This window comes from Bos grunniens, chromosome 15, assembly GCF_055505025.1.
Source record: "Bos grunniens cultivar Pamir isolate PY7600 chromosome 15, Bosgru_T2T1.0, whole genome shotgun sequence".
Lineage (NCBI taxonomy): Eukaryota > Metazoa > Chordata > Mammalia > Artiodactyla > Bovidae > Bos > Bos grunniens.
In genome coordinates this window covers 67,416,573-67,443,468 of record NC_141179.1, presented here as the reverse complement: position 1 = coordinate 67,443,468, position 26,896 = coordinate 67,416,573, and the positions used below count along the sequence as shown (strand labels likewise).

The 26,896-nt window shown below is 46.3% G+C and overlaps 1 protein-coding gene across 8 annotated transcripts in view; it reads right to left on the bottom strand.

The window, feature by feature from the left end:
- PRR5L (proline rich 5 like) overlaps positions 1-26,896 on the bottom strand; it is a 157,933-nt gene that overhangs the window by 13,304 nt on the left and 117,733 nt on the right. For all 8 annotated transcript variants that reach the window (XM_086341162.1, XM_086341163.1, XM_086341159.1 and 5 more), the window contains 4 exons: positions 24,698-24,746; positions 10,692-10,749; positions 6,027-6,118; positions 690-830 (listed from right to left, as the gene is read on the bottom strand). In XM_086341162.1, the coding sequence (XP_086197288.1) occupies positions 690-830; positions 6,027-6,118; positions 10,692-10,749; positions 24,698-24,746 (340 nt within the window). The remainder of the gene's footprint in view (positions 1-689; positions 831-6,026; positions 6,119-10,691; positions 10,750-24,697; positions 24,747-26,896) is intronic.

Here is a 26,896-nt window from a genome sequence, read left to right as displayed (position 1 = left end):
CTAGGGTGGTCAAAGTCTCTGGTTCAGCCTCTTCCTGGACAGCCTAAGGATAGGACCTCATGACCCATGGGAGGAAAGGTTGAGCCCCTTGTATGTTTTGAGGAGGGAGGGTTGGTTCAGGGCCATTTTGGAAATGCACTGGGAAAGAGAAATGGCTCTTCTCTGTAGGAAAGGTAGGCAGGGAAAAACCAGCCCCAGATCTCTTGATGCTGTGGACAGTGCGGACCCAGGCAGAGAAAACAGCAGTTCTAGCTACTGGGGCCCAACTTCCCTGCAGTGGGGATGGTCCGAGGGCAGTACAACCTGCACGTTTCCTTTAGATCCAGAAGCTGCCACCCCTGCCACCCAGAGTCAGTCCTGGGCTGGGGAAAGACCGGCCTTTGTCACCGTCACACCCCCAGCCTCTGGCTTCCTGACTCCCAGAGGGTAGAAGAACATGTCCCAGGAGGCTCTCAGGGAATGATGCCAAATTCCCCACGTTAAAGGGACCATCGCTTATGGGGCATCTCCAAGTGTCCTGGGAGACTGCGGGAGGAGAGGGACCTTGACAGGGCTCGCTGCACGCACAGCAAACGGACAAAGGAACTGGAACGTGACCGATGACACTAAAGAAGACAAACTGAGCCAGGGTGCTCCAGCCACAGGGGCCCTTTCCCTCATCCCTCAGTGACGTCTCCATAGCGCCTCACCTGCAGGATGAGCAACATCTGGACGATGGACGAGGGCAGCTGGGGCTGCGCTAGCAGCAGCAGGTCCTCCAGCTTCACCTTCAGCAGCACCAGGTCACGGAAGCCCAGCAGGGAAATCTGGCGGATGGTCAGCTCCTGACCCTGGTGGAAGAGAAGAGGCAGCAGCGGGATGTAAGAGCTTGTGGGATCTGTCACCAACCACATGGGAGCCAGGACCACAATCAGAGGGTGGGACTGGTGTCTCCAAGGCCCAGGGGGGCTGTTGAAGAGAAGAATATTTGACCCCTGTTCCTTCAGAATGAAAGCTTCATTTAAGATAAGGTATGACTCATGGGTTCAAAAAGATCCATGCACCCCAATGTTCATAGCAGCGTTATTTAACAGCTGAGACATGGAAACAGCCTAAATGCCCCTAGGCAGATGGCTGGACAAAGAAGCTGTGCACACACACACACACACACACACACTGGAACACTCAGTTCAGTTCAGTCGCTCAGTCATGTCCGACTCTTTGCGACCCCATGAATCACAGCACGCCTGGCCTCTCTGTCCATCACCAACTCCCGGAGTTCACTCAGACTCACGTCCATCGAGTCATTGATGCCATCCAGCCATCTCATCTTCTGTCGTCCCCTTCTCCTCCTGCCCCCAATCCCTCCCAGCATCAGAGTCTTTTCCAATGAGTCAACTCTTCACATGAGATGGCCAAAGTACTGGAGTTTCAGCTTTAGCATCATTCCTTCCAAAGAATACCCAGGGCTGATCTCCTTCAGAATGGACTGGTTGGATCTCCTTGCAGTCCAAGGGACTCTCAAGAGTCTTCTCCAACACCACAGTTCAAAAGCATCAATTCTTCAGAGCTCAGCTTTCTTCACAGTCCAACTCTCACATCCATACATGACCACAGGAAAAACCATAGTCTTGACTAGATGGACCTTTGTTGGCAAAGTAATGTCTCTGCTTCTCAACATGCTATCTAGGTTGGTCATAACTTTTCTTCCAAGGAGTAAGCGTCTTTTAATTTCATGGCTGCAGTCACCCATCTGCAGTGATTTTGGAGCCCCAAAAAATAAAGTCTGACACTGTTTCCCCTGTTTCCCCATCTATTTCCCATGAAGTGATGGGACCAGGTGCCATGATCTTCGTTTTCTGAATGTTGAGCTTTAAGCCAACTTTTTCACTCTCTACTTTCACTTTCATCACTACTCAGCCATAAAAAGAATGGAATTTTGCCATTTGCAACAATAAGGATAAATCTGGAGGGTATTTATGCTAGGTAAAATCAGACAGATAAAGACAAATGCTGTACCTTATCACTTACAAAACAAACTAATGAATATAACGAAACAGAAACAGACTCATAGAGAATAAACTGGTGGTTACTAGTGAGGAGAGGGAAGGGGCAGGGGTAACACAGGGCTAGAGGATGGACAGGTACAAACTACTAGGTATAAAAGAAATAAGCCACAAGGATATATTGTACAGCACAGGGAACATAGCCAATATTTTACAATAACTTTAAATGGAGTACACTCTATAAAAACACTGAATCACTATATTGTAAACCAATATTGTATCACTGTAAACTAATACTGTGAATCAATTATATGTCAATAAAAAAAGTAAGGTGTGACTCAACCTGCCTAAACGACGCAAAGGTGACACAAGGCCATATATTGAGGGTCGTGCTGGGCTGTGAGTGAGGAAGGAGGAAGAGGAGGAAACAAGAGGAAAGATAGACAGCGCCTCCCTACACTCAAGGCTGTGTCCTCAGCTTCAGCCATTCAATATTTGTGGACCTATCGTATGCCAGGCAAAGAAGGAAATATAGGACCTGTTAAGACTCTTCTGCCAATGCAAGTAACAGAGGAAGGAAAATCACTGAAGACGTAGAAGAAAAGGATTTGTTCAACCACGTAGATAGGGGCTGAGGATGAAAATAGTGACTGATAATTGTAAGAGCTCATCCTTATCTTAGGAAGGCTAAGTAAGACCCTTACCTCTGACCATGTGCTGGGCTTGATTCTCAACATGCCAGATATAAATGGCACGTTTGATCCTCATGACCACTTCTGAGATAGATATCGTAATAAAACCCAATCCACAGAAGAACAACCCTATACCCAGACTGACAGGAATTTACCCAAAGTAGAGCTGGATCTCAAAGATAAAGTATTTGATTCTAGAGCTCCTAAAGTTTCCCAAAACAGAAAGGGAAAGGAGGGCCCATTCCCAGACACTCCTTTGCATGTGTGTACACAGCACATACCCCAATTGGCTGCTCTTAGAGAAGATGAGATATCATCAGGGTATCCTCCCAAAGGGATGTGGCCTCCCATTCCTCAAGTTGGTCAAGACTTAAGGAAGCTTTGCACTTCCTATAACTCCTTAGGGTTTAGAGAAACACGGGCAAGAGTGGTTTTGCCATTCTCACAGCCCCCTACTCTCCAGTCCCAAGAGATACACCCCACCCACACCTCACAGGCTCAGTTTAACCATTTCTTCTCTTAAAATTTTTTTCTTTAGTTCTAAGTTCTTTTTTTGGGGCTGCCTGAAACACGTAGGATCTTAGTTCCCTGACCAGAGATCAAACCCATGCCCCTGGAGTGGAAGCATGGAGTCTTAACCACAGACCACCAGGGAAATCCCTAACCACTCCTTCTTGATTGCCTTCCCTGGCCACCCCCAATGGTAGTGGTCCCCCACCTTTCCCAAGGTCCTACAATTTCTATTCTTTGCACCACATCTTAGCAGTTGGCACTGACTGCCTATCTCATAAGTGTCTGTGCCCTTGCTTCCTCTCCAGGACTCCATTCACTCTACAAGACAGAAAAAGGCAGGCAAGTTTCTACACCCTTGAATACTGTGGGCACTCAAACACCTTTATCCAGTGAGGAAGCAGGTCTCACGCAGACACTTATGCAGGAAGTTAGTGTCTAGACTAACAGACACCCCGAGGGTGTTATTACCAGTAGTAAGAGCCCAGGGGTTCTCCAAGTGGGGTATCTGTATCAGCAGCAGCACTTGGGAAATTGTGGGTGGGCGAGGTGGATGGGGCAACAGCATATGTTGCAACATCTTACAGTTTTTCTTAAAAAAAAAATTTTTTTTTTTTTTTTACTTAATTATTTAGCTGCTCTGGGTCTTAGTTACAGCATGCACAATCTTCACTCTTCATTGCTGCATGCGGGGATCTTTAGTTGTGACATGTGAACACTTAGTTGCAGCATGAGGGATCTAGTTCCCTGACCAGGGACTGAACCCTGGCTCCCCTGCACTGGGAGCATGGAGTCTTAGCCTCTGAACTACCAAGGAAGTCCCAGATCTTACAATTTTTTAAGAGAAGCAGGACAGTGTCATCCTCAGATCCACACAACTGGGCTCCTGCCTGAATCTGGGGCTAAGGGAGCCCTTCTTGACCCTCCAATACCAGGGCCAAGCCCACTCAGCTTCCTCACTCCCCATTCTAACTCCATCTAGTGGGGAATTCCCTGGCAGTCCAATGATTAAGTCTCTGAGCTTCCACTGCAGGGGGTGAGGGTTTGATCCATAATCTCCTGGTCAAGGAACTAAGATTCTGCATGCCTCAAAGCACGGTGAAAAAGAGAAAAAACCCATCTGGGTATCTCTATCTTGGAATTCCCTGTAGACACAGGGAATCTTAAGAAGGACCTAGGTCTACACCCCTTCTCCAGTAGGGCTGCCAAATAAACCAGAGGCTGTCCAGTTACATTTGAATAACTTTCTAGTATAAGTATGTCCCAAATATTGCATTGTTTATTGTTTATCTGAAATTTAACTAGGCATCCTGTAGGTCAATTTGTGTTATCTGGCAACCCTGCCTCCCAAGCATGTCGTCTTAAGACCCACTGCTGGCCAAGGAGTGAGTATTGCAGCAAAGGGACAAGTCTGTGGACACAGAGGGTGAGCCATCCACAGAAAAGCTATAAATCCTCTCATGGGGGCGCAGCGGGGAGCAGGGATGGGATGAAAAGAGCAGTGGGCTGCAGGCCACACGCTTCTACTGGAATTGTTAGGGGCAAACTGGAATTGGAAAAAGGGACTCTGAAGGCGTAATCTTCTGATTTTAAAATATTTGACATGTATTTAAAAGAACCCAGAATTCCTTTAAAACAGCATTCAGAGCAAACAAAGCCCGTGGGCCCTTACCTCTGGTACAAGGTAATTCCTATCAATGGCTTCACATCTAATCTAACCTGATTGCATGCTGCTACTGCTGCTGCTGCTAAGTCGCTTCAGTCGTGTCCGACTCTGTGCGACCCCATAGACAGCAGCCCACCAGGATCCCCCATCCCTGGGATTCTCCAGGCAAGAACACTGGAGTGGGTTGCCATTTCCTTCTCCAATGCATGAAAGTGAAAAGTGAAAGTGAAGTCGCGCAGTCGTCTCCAACTCTTTGCGACCCCATGGACTGCAGCCTACCAGGCTCCTCCGTCCATGGGATTTTCCAGGCAAGATTACTGGAGTGGGGTGCCATTGCCTTCTCCGAACCTGATTGCATGCGAAGCCTTAACCCCAATGGGAAGAGCTATTGTGAGCACACAGCAACGGAAGCCTATGACAGACATGTACACTTTGGAGAAGAACATCTATTGGTCAGTCTGCCTGAGGGCGTGTCTATTCTCACCAGGCACTGACCAATCCTGTTCTTGGCCCCTGCAGCAGGGTAGAGGGAAACCAGCACATGGTAGAAATGAGCTGAGCTCGCAGAATAAGAAGCATAAGAGATGCTGTTCATCTCGTACTCTAAATTCCTCATTCTGCAGGAGATGAAACGGATCCATGCTCAGAGACGGGAAATGAGTTTGCCTACACTCAACTACAGATTCCTAGTCCGCAGTTCTTTCTGCTACATCATGGGCCTTCTCGTCTTCAGGAAATCGCTTACGGAGAGCAAGGAACACTACTCCTTTCCCAGAATTTGGGAGTCACAGGAAACTTGCCAGACCACTATGCTTCAAAGAAAGTGGGGAGGGGAAAAAAGGAAAGAAAAGGGAAAAAAGTCTCCTTCCCCCATCTTCCCTTATTTCTGAAAAGAAGAAACAAACCACTCTAAGAAGATACAGACATCCTCAAAACCAAGAAGGAAAGGAGAGCCTACAAATTGCTAGGTATGCATGCACTGTTCGCTGCTTGAGGTTAGATGCTAAATATAGAACAGAGTGCCTTCCAAAGATGTCCGAGGTCCTGATCCAACTCGGGCAGTGCCCAGGCTCCTGGTTTTCCCTCATTCGCTGGCAGGCCCCAGGGGGCACCGGTCAGGGAGTAAGACAGACTGCCCAGGCCGGCAGGAGATCGTTCCCCAGTGAGACTGACCTGAACTGGATAGAATATGGCCTGCAGGGTGGGGAGAGTCTCAGTGAAGAAGTGGTCCCAGACTTCAGCCAGAACCTCAATGCGATTTTCACCTACACAAGGGCGAGAAGATGGGAGGGGAGAAAGAAAGAAAAGAATGTGGTCATTACTCACAGGAGTGGTTGGGAGGCAGTTCCTAGTCAAATGGAGCACAGGCGGGGGTGTTGCGGGGGAAAGCTCATTACCTATATTGGATCTCTAAGTGCTACTACAGTAAACATGGAATTGGATGGGAAGATGGTCACGAATATGCAAATATGCCTTCTCTCCCTTAGTCTACAAAAGGGAGCTGAATTTTGAAAAGCACATAATTGCAATCATCATGAGAATGGTTACAACATGATCAGGCCCTGTGCTAGACTATTATCTATAAGTAATCTCATGAATGGATGTTATTACCCTGCTTTATAGCTCAGACATGCCAGGTATCTGGGCTCAAAGGAACACAGGTAGAAGGCCAAGCTGGGCTTCCAGAACCCATGTTCTTGCCAGTATAATCCAGCAAGATCAAGTGCACAGTTAAATATTATCTTTTTTTTTTTTTTTTGCAATCACTAAGACACTGGTTTTTCAGTCTAGATTTGAGCTATCACTTGAGAAAGATGGAAAGAGGACTTAGAAACTATCACCTGCACCCACTGTAACTGGAAAGGCATTACTCTCTGAACGGTCATCTGCAAAACACAGCCACCTCCTGACGCCGTGTCTATCCACACCCCCGGGATCAGGAAGCCCAGCCCTGGCCAAGCACTCCCCCCAGGCTAGATGGACACAGGTCACCCAACACCACCGGAAGGCTGTTTGAGGAACTTTTGCACCTGCAGGAAAGGCAGGCACTGGCAGAGGGGAGTCGGCATGGTGGCTGCTGTTTAATGACCTAGATAGCAGAGCTGATTGGGCACTGTCTCTGCCCAGCTGAGGCAGGGAAACTGGGTCAGCCGAGATTAAACACTGAGAGATGCGTCTGGCAATACATTGCCAGATCCACTGAACAGATCTTGAAAGATTCACTTAGTGATGTCCATCTATTAGTTTAACGGACAACAAAAGCAGTGGCTGCGAGAGAGAACAGAATGAAGCCATGACTTTTAACTGGCAGGACCAAAGATGTGCCGATTTTAAAAGGTCAGAGTGAAATACACCAGGGAAAATGCAAATCCATAACACCCTCTACTCTCCTTTGTAATTAGCCAAGAGCTAATTCCACTCTGGTGGAATCACTCATTCACTTCTCTGTCTCCTCCACTAGAACGGAAGTAATGGCACCGGCCCTGTCTTCCTGCTCACCTTTCTATTTCTAGTGCTTAGCATGGTGCCAGACACATTGGTGATTCACTCTTTGGAAATCTTTGATTGAATGAATGGCAAGTATTAAGTATATAGGTTTTTGTAAATGCCAAGGCTGGTGAGTGGAAGGAGGTTACCTTTTAACCCAAATACGGGACAGGACAGAGCAGGCAGGACTTAATAGTCAGCTCCAACATTTTCCTTTCCTCTTAGATAAAGAAAACCACACCATGGCAACCTGGCTGGGGAGAGTCTATTTTCTTCTTCTGTATCTTCATCCTCTTCTGAATTCCCCTTCTAAGTGAATTTTATTTCAGCCCCTTACACTCACCATCCTCCCTCCATGCCACAGGGCTTTTGCACATGCTAGTTCCTTTGTCGAGACTATTCTCTGCCTTCTCTCTTTGCCTAACCTACATCAGTTTATCTTCATAAACAGAAGATGTATTCATCTTCTTCATAGTTTCAACTCCAGCATCACTTCCACAGGAAAGTCTCCCCCATTGGTCAAACCCCCCTGTTATGGATTGTATTCTTAGTACTTGTCTCAGTTACAGTTTTATATTTGGTGGTGATTTGATTAATACATGTCTCCACTACAGGCTGTGAGCACCTTCAGGATTTGTAATCCTATGAAGTTTTGCTCACCACTGTGTTCTCAGCACCTAGCAAAGCACCTGGCATAATAGATAATCAATAAATGTCTGAATGAATCAATCAGTCACCATCCTCTTTTCAAAGGCAGGTTTGCTAGTTCACTGCAGGGAGGAGTCAGGAAATCAAGAGGACAGTTTGCAACATTGGGGCATGCTGGTGCCTAAAGCCAACATGAACCCCAACACTTGGAGAGAGTGTCTCAAAGGAGAAAAGGCTATGCCATCTCCTTTACTGATGGCCCTTACCCTGAGCCTTCCATCACAGAGACGAGCAGAGGCCCTGCCGACTAGAAAGATAGGACAGAAAGCCTGCTGCTCAGTGCTCCTCCTACTTTCTCCCCTTCACCTCCAAGACTGAGTACTCATTGGCACATGTAGTCATCATTCAACCCAGCAATGGGAAGGTGCGTCTCCTGGGAACCTGGGTCTAATTGTCAGCTTCAAACTTCAGAGAGGAATGGAGGTTTTGGAAAATGTTCAGAGAAGAACATCAGAGAGACAAGCTAAACAGAGTAGCCTGGGGAGGAAAGAGTTAATGGGAGGAAGTGACTCTACCTCCAAGAACAGCCCCCAAGTCAAGGGCTTAGTCCTCTACAAAGATGAAAAGGGTCTGGATGGAAGCTTCTAGATGATTATCTTATTAAAAACTGTCCTCTAATTGCCACAGAGGTTTAGATCAGAGGTGTACAGAATAAGTCTGAGAAATTCTTTAAAGCCAAGGTCACTAAAGCTCTAGAAAATATTACTGAAACTAACAAGGCATATTCTCCCTACGAAAGAGAACCACATAGCTAGGGGCTGCCTCTGTCCTTTCTGCAGCCATCAGTCAGGGTGGACGTGTATAAGTCAGGTCGATAAAGTACAGGTTATTCAATGATAAGACAGATTCCAAACTTGATTTTATAGCAAAACACTTTCATCCAATAAAATCTTTCTTGGAGTTATAACATACAAAATTAACATGTAGAGATGTTCTGGTTGAAGATGTAAGAGTGCCTTCACTGTGCAGAAAGGACCCTGCCGCCCAACCTGCAGGACAAGAAGGGACCCAGCAAGAACATCCCGGCCACTGCTCTCCAGTCACGCTTTGGAGCAGAAACACAGAAACTTGGATGCTCTTGTTTCTCCTATCAAGCTCTGCGCCTGAGTGTTCACTCTGAATGTAGTTATGTTGAGTGTCACCTGGGTGACAGACCGTCAGCTTTCCCTTTTAAGGTCCCTTGAATCTCTAGTTTTGCTCAGGATCTCATTCATAACTCTGGTTATCCACATTTCCAGGAGCATATAACTCTCAAATAACTCCCCAAATGACTTACAAACAACGTGGTCGAAGACGTGGAAGCCACCCACCTTTCACGCCTAGGTACTAGCCCCACTCCAAAATGCAAAAAGGCCATGAAGCACTCAACATAATTGCATTCGAGGGAAACAAGGCTGCAGGTTCAGTCAACTCTTGAGTAGACAGAGGTTAATTTCGAACCTCTGGTTTTTCAAAGTTTTGGTGAGCACTCACTGGGTGCTGGGCCCTGGGACTTTCCAGGGTCAGTTTCTCATTTTTCTTCCTACTTTGGCTTTCCAGGAGACACAGACACAAATGTCTTTCCCAGAGAAGGGGAAGAGAAAAAGGGATGGTCCACTGCCTGATACATCTGAATCTAGAAGTAAACTTGATCAACAGTAGAGGTCTCTGGGCTGGAGTAGAAAAAAAAGAAGGAACCAGTATGCATACCTACTATGTGCCAGGGACAGCACTGTGCTGGTTCTACTCCCATATCCCGTACAATCCCTACCTCCATTTTATCATTTAAAACATTATTTGAAAAACCAAGACTCAAAGCAACGAGAAACTTTCCAAAAGTCATCCAAGAAGTAGTGGCAAGCTGCAACCAGGATCCATGTTGACGGGAGCTGACAGTAGCCATCAGTGGAGCCATGGGGTCTATTGGCCAACTCTTGTCTTCATCCCAGCTCCCAGCTCCATCCAATGCCTTTCTATCAGTTAGACTCTAGAATCTTTTAAGGCTGGGGAAATTTTCTTTGCTTATTAAATCTTACCCCACTGAGTGGGTGCCTGCTAAGTCTCCCTCAAATGAGTGGACCATCTGACAGATACGACCTCAAGAGACAGTGAAAGTCTGCTCAGTCATGTCTGACTCTTTGTGACCCCATGGACTGTAGCCTGCCAGGCTCCTCTGTCCATGGAATTCTCTAGGCCAGAATACTGGAGTGGGTAGCCATTCCCTTCTCCAGGGGATCTTCCCAACCCAGGGATCGAACCCAGATCTCCCACATTGCAGGCAGATTCTTTACCATCTGAGCCACCAGGGAAGCCCCAAGAAACAGTACAAAGGTCAATAGGAAATAGCCTGGATCAGACCAGAGGGAACAGGATCTACAGTATAATGTATTCCTTCAAAGGAGACTCCTGGCATACATCTTTTGAAAACCAGCCCTTATGGGGGTCTCCCAAGAGGCCACCCTAATTCCCCCTCATTTCTCAAGCAGTCTGACTTGCACTGCCAGGAGTGACTCAAACTGAAACGCTGCCGCCTAGCTGGAGAAGAGGTGGCTGGGGTGACTCACGCGCTTGGAGCCTGCCTCTCTTGGACAGACTCATTTCATCTGTCCAAGCATCAAAGGCTGAGTCAGAGTTCCCACCAGATGGGGGCTGCCTTGTACTTGCCTTCACACAGCTTGATCTTCTCCTCCACGAACAGCAGTCCTTTTGCTAGAAGCTGGTTCTGCCAAAAGAGAACAGAGGACACAAGACTTCACTGCGTGACTAACCCTTGTCCACTCTAGGCGGGTGAAGGCATGGAGTTCTAGGCACTTGGACACTGTCATGCCTCCAGGCTGAAGAAGCCTTCGATCCTCTAGGAAGGCTGAGGCTTCGGGAGGAGTCAGCGAGACAGTCCGTCACGAAGGAGACGAAAGCCAAACCCAACCGGCATTCCCATCCCTCCAACCAGGGAAGATGTGACCACAAGCTTGGCTGGACTGTCTGGAAGGACTAGGGTGGACACCCAATGTCCTTTGAGCCCTTCATATAAACTCAGAAAGTGGAGCGTGGAGGCAATGGAAAATTATGCAGAAACGATAGACTTTTTATAAAAACTGACGGTTTCTCAAGCTAGCATGAAAGAGACGGCCTGCAAAATTTTAAGCAGCAGTGAGTATATGTCCCTCAGTGAGTGAGTGCATGAGAAAGTTGTGGGAAAACAGAGTAAGAAGAAGTCCCTTTGCAATTGCAACTAACAACTGTTTTGCAGATATCACAGGATATTTATTCTTCGTCTCATCTAATTCTGACCCTCCCAATAATCTGATCAAGTTGGTGCTATTACCCTCTGACTTTACTGATGGTCAGGGTAGACTTGCCCACAGGAGACAGACTCAATCTTCCTGGCTCCACCAGCCATGTTCTTTTTACTCTGCCTTGCTACCTTCCAGTAGGTCTTCCCACCCAGATCCCCTTCTTCCCTCAAAAGGCTACAGCTGGTCCCACACAATGCAGGCAGCTTTTCCAAAGGTCACAGAATCTCAGAGATGCCTCACCACTTACCTCACATCTTTAGATAATCAAAGGCCTATGCTTATGGCGTGGGGGATCCACAGTGGTATATATCCTATCAAAAACCTATGCATTTCTTAGTGTTCTCCTTTAGAAAAACCTAAAACCCTGTTACCATGATGGTGAGCGTGTACATGGCAGAGAGGAAAGATCAGACAGGTGTTCAAGTCCAGCTCAGCCACTTTCTAGCTGTGTGATCTTGGGCTTCCTTTCCTGAGTCCTGAGCCCCCTCATCTGTAAAATAGCATCACACCAGCAATATCATAAAGTTCTTATAATATTATAAATATACACACAGGGACTTCCCTGGTGGTCCAGTGGTTAAGACTCCAAGCTGCCAATGCTGTGGGCGTGGGTTCGATCCCTGGTTGGGGAACTAAGATTCCACATGATGTGTCGCACAGCCAAAAGATTAAATACACACACACACACGCACACGCGCGCACACACACACACACCCACAGTAATCAATGGTAATGGGCAGTGACGACAATAGTTGCTCTCTTAACCCAACTATCTTCACGAAAGAACAGGTGGGTAAAGAGATTCGATAATGAATGGACCCACATCAAACATATTAAAGTAGTTTATCAAAAGCACTATCACATTCCTGTGACTAATACATATATATGGAATTTTAGAGACCCAATTAAAATTTCCAGGCTATAACCTAATTTGAAAAGTAATTAGCCATCATTTAGTTTCAAGATGGAGTCCCAACTCAAAGTTACAGTGACATCCTATGGGAGTCCACCAACTCTGTTAAAGGGAAAAAGATCAATTCCTTTCCTAGGAATGATGGAACAGACAAGTAATGACAGTGAAAGTCTGTGTCCTCTGCCTTCCACCAAGCACACGAATCCCAGAAGCAAGAAAAACACCACAGCACCACTGAGATGATCACAATCAGGACTTTGTGCCACCTTAGCTGGGCAGGAATGGATGGCACAGGTGTTTCCAGATGTAACCAACCCCCAGAAAATGGCTCTGAGCAAAAATCCCAATTCAGGCCTGAAGTCTGTGCCCTGGTCCCTTTCACTGGCCCAGAGGATGTCTTAGGAGGTCCCCAGGCGCTCTGTGCGAGGAGTCCTGATGCCTTGCTCTCCATCACTGCCTCCATTGCCAACACGGGTACCCCAGCCTTCTTCCAAAATAGCCACAAATCCTCCTTAATTTCAAGTTTCTGAGATTTACCTCCAAATGTACGAGAGACTCCTCCCTGTGATGCAGGTTTCATCGTTATGTTCCTGCACTGTAATTATTTACATTTAAAGGTGAGGGGTGTCCAAGGCACCAAGAGAAATAAAAGCCTAGTCCAGGTTGTATCATTAGTCAGTAATAGTCAATATATCCCATGCGTCAGGATTTTAGGTTCTTAGGGGTGAGGACCATGTAATTTAGGTTACCTGGCTTGGAGAACAATGCTTAAAACATGGTAGAAGCTAATAAATATTCACTGAGTACATATTGCCTGTTTGGATGTTAGAGACCATTTTTGCTTTTAAGAAATCAAGGTAAGAGAATGTTTTTAAGAGAGAAAGTGACGTAAGTCCCTAAAATTCTAGTACGAAATAGGCTGTGTGCTCAGTCGTGTCCTACTCATTGTGACCGTAGCCCACCAGGCTTCTCTGGCCATAGAATTTTCCAAGCATAAATACTGGAATGAGTTGCCATTTCCTACTCCAGGGAATCCTCCCAACCTAGGGATTGAACCCAAGTCTCCTGGGCTCCTGCATTGGCAGGTGGATTCTTTACCACTGAGACATCTGGGAAGCCAAAATTCTAATACCCTTAGGCATTTGTACATTTTGCTCTTATTTTACAAATGGCATTTTATTCCCTTGATGAAAACTACTTTGCATCTTACTAGACAAACTTTAAAACATGGCATAGGCTCTCCTTCCTACTCTTTTCCAGGTCCTCCCCCTACAAGGAGACATTTGGGGAAACTTTTTTTAAAACTAAGGAAGTCATTTGTGTATTATGGAAGAAATGGAAAAGAAAACATTCTTGTTAAATTTCTCATGATACATAGCATAGAAATTCTGTAGCTTAGATTAAAATAAGAGTAACAGAAACCTGAGGTGAAAAGGGGCCTTAAGAATCATCTAGTCATTCTCACCTCTCGCCAGCCCTGTGGTCCAAATCAAATGGTCACACACAGTTTCAGTAATTTTTTAGGTTGGACTCATTTTCCAGAAAGCTAAAGCACATTTCAAAAGCATCTTAAAGAAAGCATTTTTACTCCTAGGCTTTGTAGATTTTGCTCTTATTTTACAGTTGAATAAACTGCAACTAGAAGTACAATCTCCAGCTTTTATTTGGCACGTGCTAAGTGAACTCGATCTTTTGGGCTAGCCTGGCCCTCAGCCCCACCTCTCTGGAGAGTCGCCCGCCACCTACTCAGTGACACTCGGCCCCCTCTTGCATGCTTGAGCCCTTTGAACCCAGCCTTCATCTCCGGCTACACTGATTGGCTGGATGCCCACCCTCCGACCCACCTAAGTCTCAAACTGAGCCAATCACTTGCTCTCCTGGGAACTGTAATCAACCAGGCCCCCTTTGATCCAAAGGGCCCTGTAATCCTAAGGTCCCAGTGCTTTGAAAGGACTTATGCTCTGCAGTTGCCTTCCTCACTTTGTAATATTTTTTATTTTTTAAATCTGTTTTTTAAAAGAGAAGGCTGACAGGGCAATGGAGCTCACCCCAGGGGCTTGACTTCAGCTCACTTGTGGTCTTGTCTCCTACAGCCACCCCCGGAGTGGGGATTTAGGTCCCTGCTCCCCACCCCCTGCTGTTCCTTGCCCTGCCAATCTCCCCTGCCCTGCCCCACCACTGCTGTCATCCTACTCCTAAGGTGATGACAGGGTCACGTCGGTGGGGGCCCAGGCCTGGTGCCTTACAGCATCTTGCAGAAAGCCAGGCGGCAGACCTCCCTGCCCTGGCCTGGCAAAGCTCTGGCTCGAGTGCTGGTGACTCAGTGGAGGCCTCTTGACCACCCCTGATCTATGTACCGAGACCGTGAAGGTTATAACTCTTGGGGGTCCCCTGTCCATGGTGGGTGGCAGCTGCAGGTCCATGGGAAGGGAAGTGCCTTCCACGCCCCGGTAGCAACCACATTTGCATTCTGCGTCTGCAAATGATGAAGCCCACCCTGTCTGCTGATCACTGCACCCAGGGACACACCAACTGGACATCTGTGCAGCTTAAAACGGCTGAGACTTAAAGAAAAAAGAAGAGAAAAACAGCCTGGATTCAGAGAGCTATCCTGTCTTTCTAAGCGTCTGTTCCCCCTGGCCTCACCTGCCAGTATTCCCAGCCCCAGATAAACACCTGACTCTAGAAGGTGCTGAGAAAATGTACGGGAACAGAGCTGGAGAAGATCCCGACTTTCCTCTTGTCCCACTCCCTGCCCAGTGGCACCAACCCCATCACCTCCCAACCCAAAGGCTTTGAGCCAAAGAACCAGTTATATTCAATAGCAGCCGCCTAGGAAATGGGCCAGTTGTTACTTAATGCAGCCCCCATAAATGAACTTGGACGGGGAATACATAGCCCTCTAATGAAGTGGCAGAGGATCCAGAAGGGAAAAAAAAAAAAAAAACAGCTGACCTGTGTTTATGAAGATGTTGAAAATGGGCTGCCAGCAGAAAAACAAGGCTCCAGGGAAAAAAAACGCAACAAAACAAAACACAAGGGTGTCTGTGGAAAAGTATCAAAACTATGCAGTCTTCAGCTCATCCTGGGTAATCCTGGAGAGTGGGCAGAAGGAGCTGGGGAGGACAGAGGAGAGAGTGGGCCTGTGACAACTGCAGAGCTGCTCCCTGACCCGGCCAGAAGGGCTCCGAAAAATGAAGAACCAACAAGCTAGGAGTTGGGGTGAATGATGCTACTCCCACACAGGGTAGGAGCTCTGTAAATGCTTAAGGCTGCTAACCATCCATTGCTTCTGGTGCTTTAGCAGTGATGATGACAGTAAGAACAGAAAGGATGACAGGAGGGATAACACTGGTTTTTACTCTTTGTCAGGCACTGTTTTGTACCCTTAGAATGCGTGATCTCACTTTACCGTTGCCACAAACTGAGGCCCTTTATACAGAAGAAGAAACTGAGGATCAGAGAAGTGAAAGTGAAAGTCACTCTGTCGTGTCTAACTCTTTGCGACCCCATGGACTAAACAGTCCATGGCATTCTCCAGGCCAGAATATTGGAGTGGGTAGCCTTTCTGTTCTCCAGGGGATCTTCCCAACCCAGGGATTGAACCCAGATCTCCCGCACTACAAGCGGATTCTTTACCAGCTAAGCCACAAGAGAAGCCCAAGAATACTGGGGTGAATAGCCTATCCCTTCTCCAGCAGATCTTTCCGACCCTGGAATCAAAATACGGTCTCCTGAATTGCAGGCAGATTCTTTACCAACTGAGCTATCAGGGAAGCCCTGAGGTTCAGAGAAGCAACTAGCAAACGTGAGACCAGAACTGGCATTCAGGTTGGTTGGAATCCAAAGCCCAAATCTTTCCCCCAGCATATGACTCTGTTTTACTTCAGCAATGATGATAAAAAAAAAAAAAAAATACTAAGGTGAACAGCTATCATTCCTTGATGGCTCAGTTTGTATTATACAAAGCACTTAATATATGTCATCTCCTCTAGTAACTGGCAACAATCTTTGGAAGTAGGTACTGTGATTACAGCTGCTGCTAAGTCGCTTCAGTCGTGTCCGACTCTGTGAGACCCCATAGACGGCAGCCCACCAGGCTCCCCCTCCCTGGGATTCTCCAGGCAAGAACACTGGAGTGGGTTGCCATTTCCTTCTCCAATGCATGAAAGTGAAAAGCGAAAGTGAAGTCGCTCAGTCGTGTCCAACTCTTAGTGACCCCATGGACTGCAGCCCACCAGGCTCCTCCGTCCATGGGATTTTCCAGGTAAGAATACCGGAGTGGGGTGCCATTGCCTTCGTGATTACAGCTAGATTATCACTGAGAAAACTGAGTTTCAGAGAGGCTAGGTAACATGCCTACAGTCACACAGTCAGAAAGTGTTCTGGCAAGGACTGGGATTCATACCTTCCCAGCAGAAAGGCTGGTGGTTTTAGGCATCACACTCTTCTGCCCAGTCAGTTGGAGAGATTTTTAATGCCCTTACCCACAAAGGAAAATAGATGAGATCCATCTGGTTCAGATATGGTGGGGAGGTTGGCTTGGCAATTTCAGGCTATGTAACCAGGTTCCACCAAAACTTTCATTCGTCTGGGTCATTGCTGCTGCCCAATCCTGCTACAGCTTCTCAACTTCTGCCTCTCCAAAAGGGCTTTCCTGGGGCTTCCCTCTCCGCTGTGCTAAGTCTCTTCAGTCGTGTCCAACTCTGAGACCCCATGGACTATAGCCAGGTTCCTCTGTCCATGGGATTCTCCAAGCAAGAATACTAGAGTGGGTTGCCATGCCCTCCTCCAGGGGATCTTCCCAACCACATTTTATATCCAGCAAGGCACACATCTGGCTCCCAGATGGATTCTATTGCCAGATAAGACATTCTTTCCTACCCCAGAAGGATTTGGCAGGATGTCACTCTGCCCACCAAGAACTTGTATTAACCAATAATTCTAGTTCACGCATTTGTTTTCAGGGACAGCAATGTCTACAGAGGTTGTTGTCGTTGGCATCAAGCCGATGATGGATTCATGGGTCACCTCCATTTTTTTCCCCTTTTGTGACTTTGAAAGTACAGCCATCATCTCTAAGGATGTCTACATTTCCTGTGAACCTGGATGTCTTCCTAGATAAGCAATAAAAAGTCTTACAAACAAAACTCACCCCCAGGTCCAAAGAGTTCTTAATAAACTAATGTGTAGGAGTGATGAGACCAGAGAGAAAGCCCCAGATGGGAGACTGAAGACAATTTAAAACTTGGTACAAATGCTAATTCTTCATTTAGCATCATTTTGCTGGTAAAATTCACTGAAAGGGTGAATTAGGGCTTTTTTCAAGTTATTTTATGAGGAAGCAGGAAAACAGTCCCATGTCTGTTTTGCTAGATACTGAAAAATATAAAGTTTAAAAGCATTGAAATTTTTCTTCTCCGGGGTTTTTCAGGGGATGTCTCCAGGGCATTTTTAACACTTAAATTATATAATCCAAAAGATTTTTTCCCGTGGCCAGATGGCCTGGGTTTGATCTATGCTCTACCTTTTACTGGGCTTCCCAGGAGGCACTAGTGGTAAAGAACCAGCCAGCCAATGCAAGAGATATAATTGACACAGGGTATGATCCCTGAGTCGGAAAGATCCCCTGGAGGAGGGCATGGCAACCCACTCCAGTATTCTTGCTGGAAAATTTCATGGACAGAGGAGCCTGGCGGGCTACAGTCCATAGGGTCACAAAAAGTCAGACACGACTGAAGCGGCTTAGCATGCACACTGTCTTTTACAAGTCGAATGATAGTGAATAACCTCTCTTTCCCCAAGTTCAGCTGCAATACGTGCTAAACAATAACAATGAAAATGTTCTCATCCTCTGTCAGGAGGACCACGTGACTTAGTGCAGGAATGGTTCTCAGATCAGGTCTCAAGACTTGAGCGCACATGAGAATCACAGAGGACTTGCTAAAACACAGACTGCTGGGCCGGACCCCACAGTTTCTGATTCAGTTCGTCTGAGGAGGGGCCGGAGGATTTGTTTATCTGACACTTTCTCAGGTGATGCTGAAAACGCAGGTCTGAGGACCACACTTTGAGAACCAACAGATTAGAACAATGCCTGACACATAAATGTTGGAAAACATTGGCTTTTGTTACTATGATGGTTATTTTTGTCTTCCTTTAGTTGTAGAACAGCCTCCGAGAAAGGCCCCCTGCTGCTTCCCAAGTCTAACAATACTCTTTAGCCTCAGTCTTTACTTCTCAGGCCACTGAAGTGCTAGATGTTTTCATGTGTCCAGCATGTCTTCCATCCCTTCTCACCCTGGTTCCCTAAACCCATCTCCTGCCATTCCCAGCCTAGTCACCCAATTTCATCCATAATGGGTTTCCAAAAACACATACGCATGTGGAACAAGGCACTGACGTGTTATAAGGGGGAGTTCTGTTTCTATAGAGCATTAGATGATAAAATCCCTAATTACACCTCATTTTTGGTGCTCATCTTCAGGTGCTATATTTGCAGCATTTGGTATGTACATGTTCCTTCTTTAACAGTTGAACGTGTAATAATCTCGTCCGATGAAGCTACAGAGTTGCTGTTTCAGCATGTCCACAGATTTCTATCTTTCTCTCACTTATATTAAGATTTATGGTTATCCATTTCAAGACTCATTTTTCCATTTATCTCCATGAAATAGGAGGAAAGTCCAGTAAAAATATTCAAATAATTGCACAAAATTCAAGTAATTGCCGAGGAACTTAAGTACAGCAAAGCGGCTGGCTGGTGGGCAACCCCACAGAAGGCAGCCTGAAAGAGCCAGGGGTCATCCTGGAAGCCCCCAGACTATGCCAACTTTTTCTCTCCCTTCTCAGCAGCCAAGGGAAGCGTTAGGCCACCCCAGTGTTCATAGACTCTGTACGTAAGTTAAGGCCTCTCTTCCAAGAGCTGGCCAAATTCAAAATGCAACCTCTAATGACCTTCTCACCGAAAGACATCATCCTCTCCCCATCTCTCCCATCTTCATCCTGGAGTTCAGCTCCTCTTGTTTAAAGCCCCTCTGGATCCTGGCTCCAGTTTCACCTTCAAAGCAGTATATGGGAACTGTCCCTCACTACCTGCGTGCTTGTATGCTAAGTTGCTTCAGTCATATCCGCTTTTTTGTGACCCTATGGACTGTAGTCCACCAGACTTCTCTGTCCATGGATTCTCCAGGCAAAAATACTAGAGTGGGTAGTCATTTCTTCCTCCAGGGGATCTTCCCGACCCAGGGGTCGAACCCAAGTTGCTTATGTCTCCGGCAGTGGCAGGCTAGTTGTTTACCACTAGCGCCACCTGAGAAGCCCTCCTAATTTATCCTTTTTCCCATTTCAGGAATCACTCTAGCCTTCCCAAGTGGATTAAAGAAGAGTTTAAACTTTTGTACCCTATTCCATTTGGGTTTGAAAATTGCAAAAATTATTTCCCCCACTCTTTATTGCTTCTCCACCTTAATTTTTCTGGATTCTTACAAGCCCTATCTTTGTACCTAAACAATGTATTTATTCTGGGCCTGTTTTTAAGCCTTTACCTTCCACTCAGTGCTTCAGTTAACATAATGTTCTGTATTACTTGTATGGATGTATCTACAGCTCTGCACTTCAGTTTCATACTCCATGGTGACCAGGACGCTTCTATGGGTCTCTCCTTCAGCTTCCTGCCACGTGCCACGTGCCCTTGATGAATCCTCTCTGATAATGGTGAGTTAATGGGAAACTGGCCTCCTGGGACTCACAGATATGAGAAGATGGAAACATTCTATCACACACTACTAGGCCATCTGTGACCTACTGACAAGTGTGGTTGCCAGATTTCCCCTTTTGCTAGGTAGTGTCTTGTTCAAGGGCTTCCCAGGTAGCTCAGTGGAAGAGAATCTGCCTGCCAATGCAGAAGATGCAAGAGACGTGGGTTCAGTCCCTGGGTTGGGAAGATCCCCTGGAGATGGAAATGGCAACCCACTCCATTATTCTTGCTGGGAAAAATCCCATGGACAGAGGAGCCTGGTGAGCTACAATCCTAGGGTCACAAAAGAGTCAGACACGACTGAGTGACTAAACAAAAAGAACAAATCTTGTTGAAAGTCACTGACTACACACTGAGTTTCTGTATCAAGCAAAACTCTGGTTGCACCAAAAGTAATTTAACTTTCTGGGCTTGAGGAAAAGCTTCCAACAGACACAACACAGCCAGCAGATACAGAAACACAGAGTGCTATCTGCACTCTTCCCATCCCCACATCCCGAACCACTAAGGTACCTAATCAGTTAAGAGAAAAATGCAGAGCATTTCCTATCATCCATTTCCAGAGTTAAAAGAAACCAATTACCCGCCCAGGGCTGTCTCTAGGATAGAGTTCCTGTCGGAAACCCCAATTTTCCTTCTGGGCGCAATTCAAAACAGACCAAAGGATAAAGAAAATCAATACTGCAAATGTCAAAGATTTTTTCTGGCCGGTGTCTTCTAGAAATCTATCTGTGCTTTTGCCAGTCAAATGGGCTGTCTTCTCTGTGTGCAGGCATAAGATAAGCACCATTTTCCCACCTGTTTTCCTCCTTCCCTCACCTCGGGTCATTTTCATTATACTTCCCTGAAGACCATCTTTTTTTAAGCTGCAAAATGAGAATGTTCACTTTCAAAAGTGGAGCCCCAGTGATAGATTTTACAAACAGTAATCTCTGGGTTGGGGGTTCTGGGTACCAGGAAGCAGATCTCACTGCTGAGTACAGATGTCTGGGAGGGTGGTCATCTGATCCTCCACACAGAGGAGCCCACTCGTCACCTTACCCAACAGCCATGTCCATGGCATGTGGGTTGCAACAGTCCACCCCAAGATTTCATTCCTCACTTGTCCCCAGACCTTGCCCCTTCCTTCTTTCTGGAGGAACGCTCTTCCTGGAGCCCATCCTGACTGTCCCTCTTAAAACTACAGCTGATAACTGAGTGTGAAGGCTGAGGTTGCCTCTATCCGCCTTCCCTCCTGGATTTCCCTCTTCATCTGAAGAACTATTCTCGGTGTGGCTTTGAAACCAGACCATTACTAAGGGTGCCTGGCAAATGACTTTCCAAACCTGAGTCTCTCTTGAACCACCATCACCACTTGGCCACAACCAGGGCCGCTTACAGTTATTCCTGTATACTATTTTTCTTCAATCTATCCATTTTTTTCATTCTTTATTTTTAAAGATTTTTTTAATGTGGGCCACTTTAAAAGTCTTTATTGAATTTGTTACAATATTGCTTCTGTTTTATGCTTTGGTTTTTTGGCCCCAAGGCATGTCAGATCTTAGCTCCCTGATCAGGAGCCCACACCCCCTGCATTAGAAAGCGAGGTCTTAACCCCTGGACCACCAGGGAACTGAGGGAAGTTCCCCTCAATCCACTTTTTCAAAATATAAATATGTTTAAAAAAGAAACCATAGTAACCCCATTTACCATAAACAGAATGTAACTCAAGGATCTACTCAATGCAAACTAAACGATGTTACATAACTCTAATTAAGGGCTTCTGGCTGAAGACACTAAGTCTGAAACCTGCTGTCTCTTCATTAAACAGCATAGATCATCAAGTCTTGCAGAAGTGTAACAGACACAAGGGCGCAAACCAAGACTTTCCCTGGCAGGATCAGAAGTGCCAAAGGAAAATAAGGAAACACCATGAAGACAAAGGTTGCTCAATACCACGGCATACACCTCCTCAAATCTCTCATGTATCCACGGTGGACAACCCCCTCCTCTAGCCCAAGAAAGTTTACTGGGCATCTACTATGTGCTGGGTAATTTCTAGGGACTACAGAATCAAACGCATTTTAAAAAATGGCTCTGAGCTCGCATGAGACCTAAAACCTACATTTTAACAAACAAACAGTATCTAGGATAGCCTTTGTTCCAATCTAGCACCTTGAACTAAGGAAAAACCCAGATTTGAAATCATGAAAAACTCCCAGAAGGAGACTCAATAGTCACGAAGCAGTCTCTCTGATTAAGCTCTAGATAAAACATGACATGTGGTTACCAGCTGTTAAGTGTCTGACACACTTTGTAAGCAGTACTAACTGCCCTCGAAACCTCAGGGCTTCCCAGTTAAACAAATCCCCACCCAAAAGCCCTCCCCAACCCATCCGAGGGGGAGCCCCCAAAGCCAAGCAATGACTGACACGTCAAACCTGGTTGAAACCACACAGGGAACCTTGTCTATTTTAAATGTCAATGAGGAAGGCAGCTGGGCCAGCAGGTTTCTCCAGGAGGGGATGAAAAACCACTTCTGTAGTGGGATTTAAAACTCAGTCACTAGAGACAGCGAGAGAAGACAGTGTGGACAAGACTGACCTCTGAGTCAAGGGCAACTGAAATGATTCACATTTGTGACTAATTATCTCTTCTTTAATCTTTGTTTGTCTCTCTCCCTGGACAGGGGTGGTCTTTCAAGCTGCTGAGACTTTTGACCTGACTGAATTCCGGGCTTCTGTTGGGTCTTGCTTTCTCCAGATTTAGAATGGCCAAGTGGCCATTTTCTGGTGTGGGTGTGGGTGTGGGTGTGGGTGTGGGTGTGGGTGTGGGTGTGGGTGTGGGTGTGTGTAACAACTGACATTTGTCATTCTTTCAAAGTGCACATAAAAGTTTAAGCTTCCTGATCTATGCAAAGAAAATGAAAGGATGCTTGTGTTGTTTTTAAAACCTACAAACTCTTTATACTGTCTTAAAAGTATGCTCACCTGGGGCACAGAATAACATCACCAACCTGAAACCAATTTGTTACGGGTTTTATGTCACTTCCCCATTAAAATGGGCGGGTTACACTTTAGAATAAAGAATATGTATACAGCTGATCCTTGAACAACATGGGGGGCTTTGGGGGCCAACCTTCCACGTACTTGAAAATCTGCATATAATTTGTAGTCAGTCTTCTGCTTCACAGGATCTTTGATATTCACAGATTCAACCAACCATGGATCCTACAGTAAATACAGTAGTATTTACTATTAAAAAATAAACCAAACCTGTGTGCAAGTGGACCTTTGTGATTCAAACCCATGTTGTTCAAGGGTCAACAGTATATAGATATTTAATGAACACATTATTCTGTTTTACTCTGTACTAATCACTGTTCGAACACTTAACAAATAATAATTACCTTAGTCCTCACAACAGCCCTATAAGGGTTACATTCTATGACCCCTGTTTTTACAGAACAAGATACTAAAATAAGAGAGGTAAAGTGACTTCCCAAGGTCACACAGCTAGAAAGTGGCTGTGCTGGGCGCTGAACCCAGGCAGTCTGGCTCTCAGCGTTCTGCTCTGCTTCCCCCCGCCCTGGCCCTTTCACAGTATGTGCTGCGTGCTTTTCATGAATTATTTCATGTGGACAGAGCAGCGACCTATAAGATAGATCATTTTTTTTTAATTCCATTTTACAGATGGGGAAACTGAGGCATAGAGAGGTGAAGCAGCTTGCCCCAGACACTCAGCTCTGACTTCGTGGAAGTCACCCACTCAGTTACATGACACCTCCCCACGCCCTCCCACCACGTGCCTTTGACTGGAGTCAGGAAGCCAGCTCGTGCCAGTGGGTTAGAAACCACCTGTGACTGAATTTGGAGTCTTGAGTTGACTAGCTGCATGACAACAGTGTCTAGGCAGGAGGGATGTTAGCTTGTCTGATTCAATTCTACCTTTAACAGAACAGACTGAGAGGCTTAATGACAAGAAAGAACTTGACTAAAGGGACATTTCATTACACTCAATTAGGTACCATCCACTGGGTGGGAGGGAATGGCAGTAGAGAAGCAGTTCTCCAAGTGTGGTTCAGGGTCCCCTGGGGGATCACCCAGACCTCTTCCACATGGTCAAAACGATTTTCTTAACAACGCTAAGCTGTTATTTGCCTTGCATCCTCCATGAGTGTACTGTGGAATTTTCCGGAGACTATGTGCAATATTTTCCAGATGTGCATTATCACAATAGACTGATGATGAAGCCGATTCGAGGATCCAGTCTGCAGGCAAATTTGCAGGCATATAACACAATGCCACACTTCTACATTTAGTTTGAAAAAGTTATTGTTCATAAACATGTCATTAATGCTAACATGCAGGAGGTTTATTATTTGAATGAATTAAGGCATACAGTAAAGTTTCTCATGTCTAATTTCTATCATGCTGAAGATACAGTTAATCCAAATAAATGATTGTTTTTAAGAACATAAAGGGGTTCCTGAGACCAAAAAGCCTGAGAACTGCTACCTGAGACTGTAATCTCCAAAAGAGCAAGGACACTTGTCCTGTATGCCGCCACAGCCGCTGCACTGCAGTGCCCAGCACATAGGAGGAACTCAGGATACATAATTTTGGATGTTGAAGGCATGTCCTGTGTACCGTTATCAGTCATCCCTTAGGGTCCATGTACCCACGTGCAAAATACAACCCATGCTCAGATGCACAGAACTTACCTGGAAATAGTCTGTAATGAATGATCCAAGTTCACTCTTCAGCAGCCGCCTGGAGAGAGAGAAACACCGTCAAGCAGTCCTTGATGCCACAGCTCCTGGAGTCTAGTTCACGGATGCACAATGAATTGGCGTGCTTGCCAGCGACACAGGCACTGAGACCAGGCCTGGGAAGGGGGTGTGCTTTCCTAGGCCCTAGGAATGCCCTACCCCGACCAAGGTTAGTAGAGAATTGGGGGGGGGGGATGGGAATCCTAGAGGGACTTCTGCTCCTTCATTCACTCTATGGGTAAAGCATTTCCAGAGGGCAGCCACAGGGGATCCTATTTCTAATAGAGGTGGAGGCAGGCCGGGGCACCTTGCTTCACGTGCAGCAAAAGATAAGGAAGAGGAATACCACAACTGTGTAATTAATTCCCCCATCTTTGCAGACTTCCTGGTTTAAAATGCATTTTGCATACATTCTTCATCCAAGTATTAGAAAGTATGTGTGTGGGGGGAGCAATTATTATCCCTCATGTATAGATAAAGAAACTGAGGCACAGAGAGGTCTCCCAAATAAGTCAGTGGCATAGTTAACATTCAAACTTATTCTTCAAATTCAGCATTTTTGCATAACTCTACCCTGTCTTGCCTCGAAAATTCATGGAAGAATATATTCAGGTACCATGGTTTCGGTGGTCTCACTGCCCATCCCCAAGCGGCTGAAAAGTCCTTCAGGGGAGAACGGGTCTATTTTATTTATCCAGCACCAACATTCATTCAGCTGCCCTTTATGTGCCAGACATTGTTTTAGCACCAGGCATACAGAAGAGGACAAGAACAGGCGAGGTTTCTGTTCTCAAGGAGCTTACATCTTTGCAGGGAGGGTTATGAAGAGCCAGCGGGTTAATCAATACACTCCCAAGATAAGTTCAAAGAGCCTTAAGAGCTACACACACACAAAAAAAAAGAAAATGAAAAATGGGGGTATTGGCACCAGACCTCCTTCTCCCCGTGACAAATCATGCGACCATTGCTACTGGTCTTTCTTTAATTTAACCCAAACAAGGTGAGGAAGCTGAAGCCAAGAATCCAGCGAGTTCCCTAGAGAAGAAAGCCTTCAGAACATCCACTGACTTTATTTACGCATCCCATCAGCCACGGTTACTAAGGAGCAAACATTCAAACTTCTGACCACACCGACTGGGTTTTAACTCCTCAAAACAATGCGTTCCCACGTGTCGGATAAACAGGAAGTTGTTACAGCAAGATGTCACAAGGCGCAGAAGACAGACACAACAAGACTGGGTCACAAGAGGAAGAAACATCCATGACCTAAACTTTTGTCCCAGGAAGAACTCTCGAATGCTGAAAACCCACACTGAGCAAGGAAAATACCTTCTTTTTCCTAGGACTGAAGATGTGTCTGTGGTGGACACTGCATTTTCAGATCCAAGAGAACTGCATTTTCTGATCCAAGAGATCAGAAGGCCACCCCACCCAGAGAACCTAAGGTTCACCGACATGTGTGGAGATTTGACCAAGCCAGGGAAGTCTTCCTTGGTTACCAGGCCAAGAGCAGGTGGGTCCCGCCTGGACTTCGAGGCTAGAGGCATCTCTCAGACCAGACACGGAAATCAAGTGGGCAGTCCCAGGGGGAGGCCCTGGGACAGGAAGAGGCAGGGAAGCTGCTCCCGGCTGCTGGCTCCCAACAAGGTCTTCACGGCCACCGGGAAGTCTCAAAACCACAGGTGAAGGAGCCAAGCTTCATCAAAAAGTGGGGGAAACAAGTCAACACAGTCAGTTATTACTAACAGAGCTGCTCAAGTGTATCTTCGGGGCCCACAGTGTGGAGGGGTCAACACGGTTCTGAGACTAAACTGCATGCTATGGAATTGGTGTCCCAAGGAAGCCACACTGGGAGAACACTGTGCTCATGAAGATGCTTCAGGTAAAATCGAAAAAGAGGCTTCAGCAGTAAGAGCAGGCCTTCAAAGTTAAGAGCTAGGGAAACCTCCTGGAGCATGGCAGGGGAGTAATCACTATTGACTGGGATTGGATGTGATTAAGCAGGTGGTTATTGCCCAGGGATTTTCACAGTGGCACCCTGGGGGCATCGTGATGCTACCCAACTGAGGACTTCAAGGGGTCTCCTCCCCTGCCAGTGACAGGAACGGTACAGCACCCTAAGGTTTCAGCCAGGGCTCCATCAAGCCATGG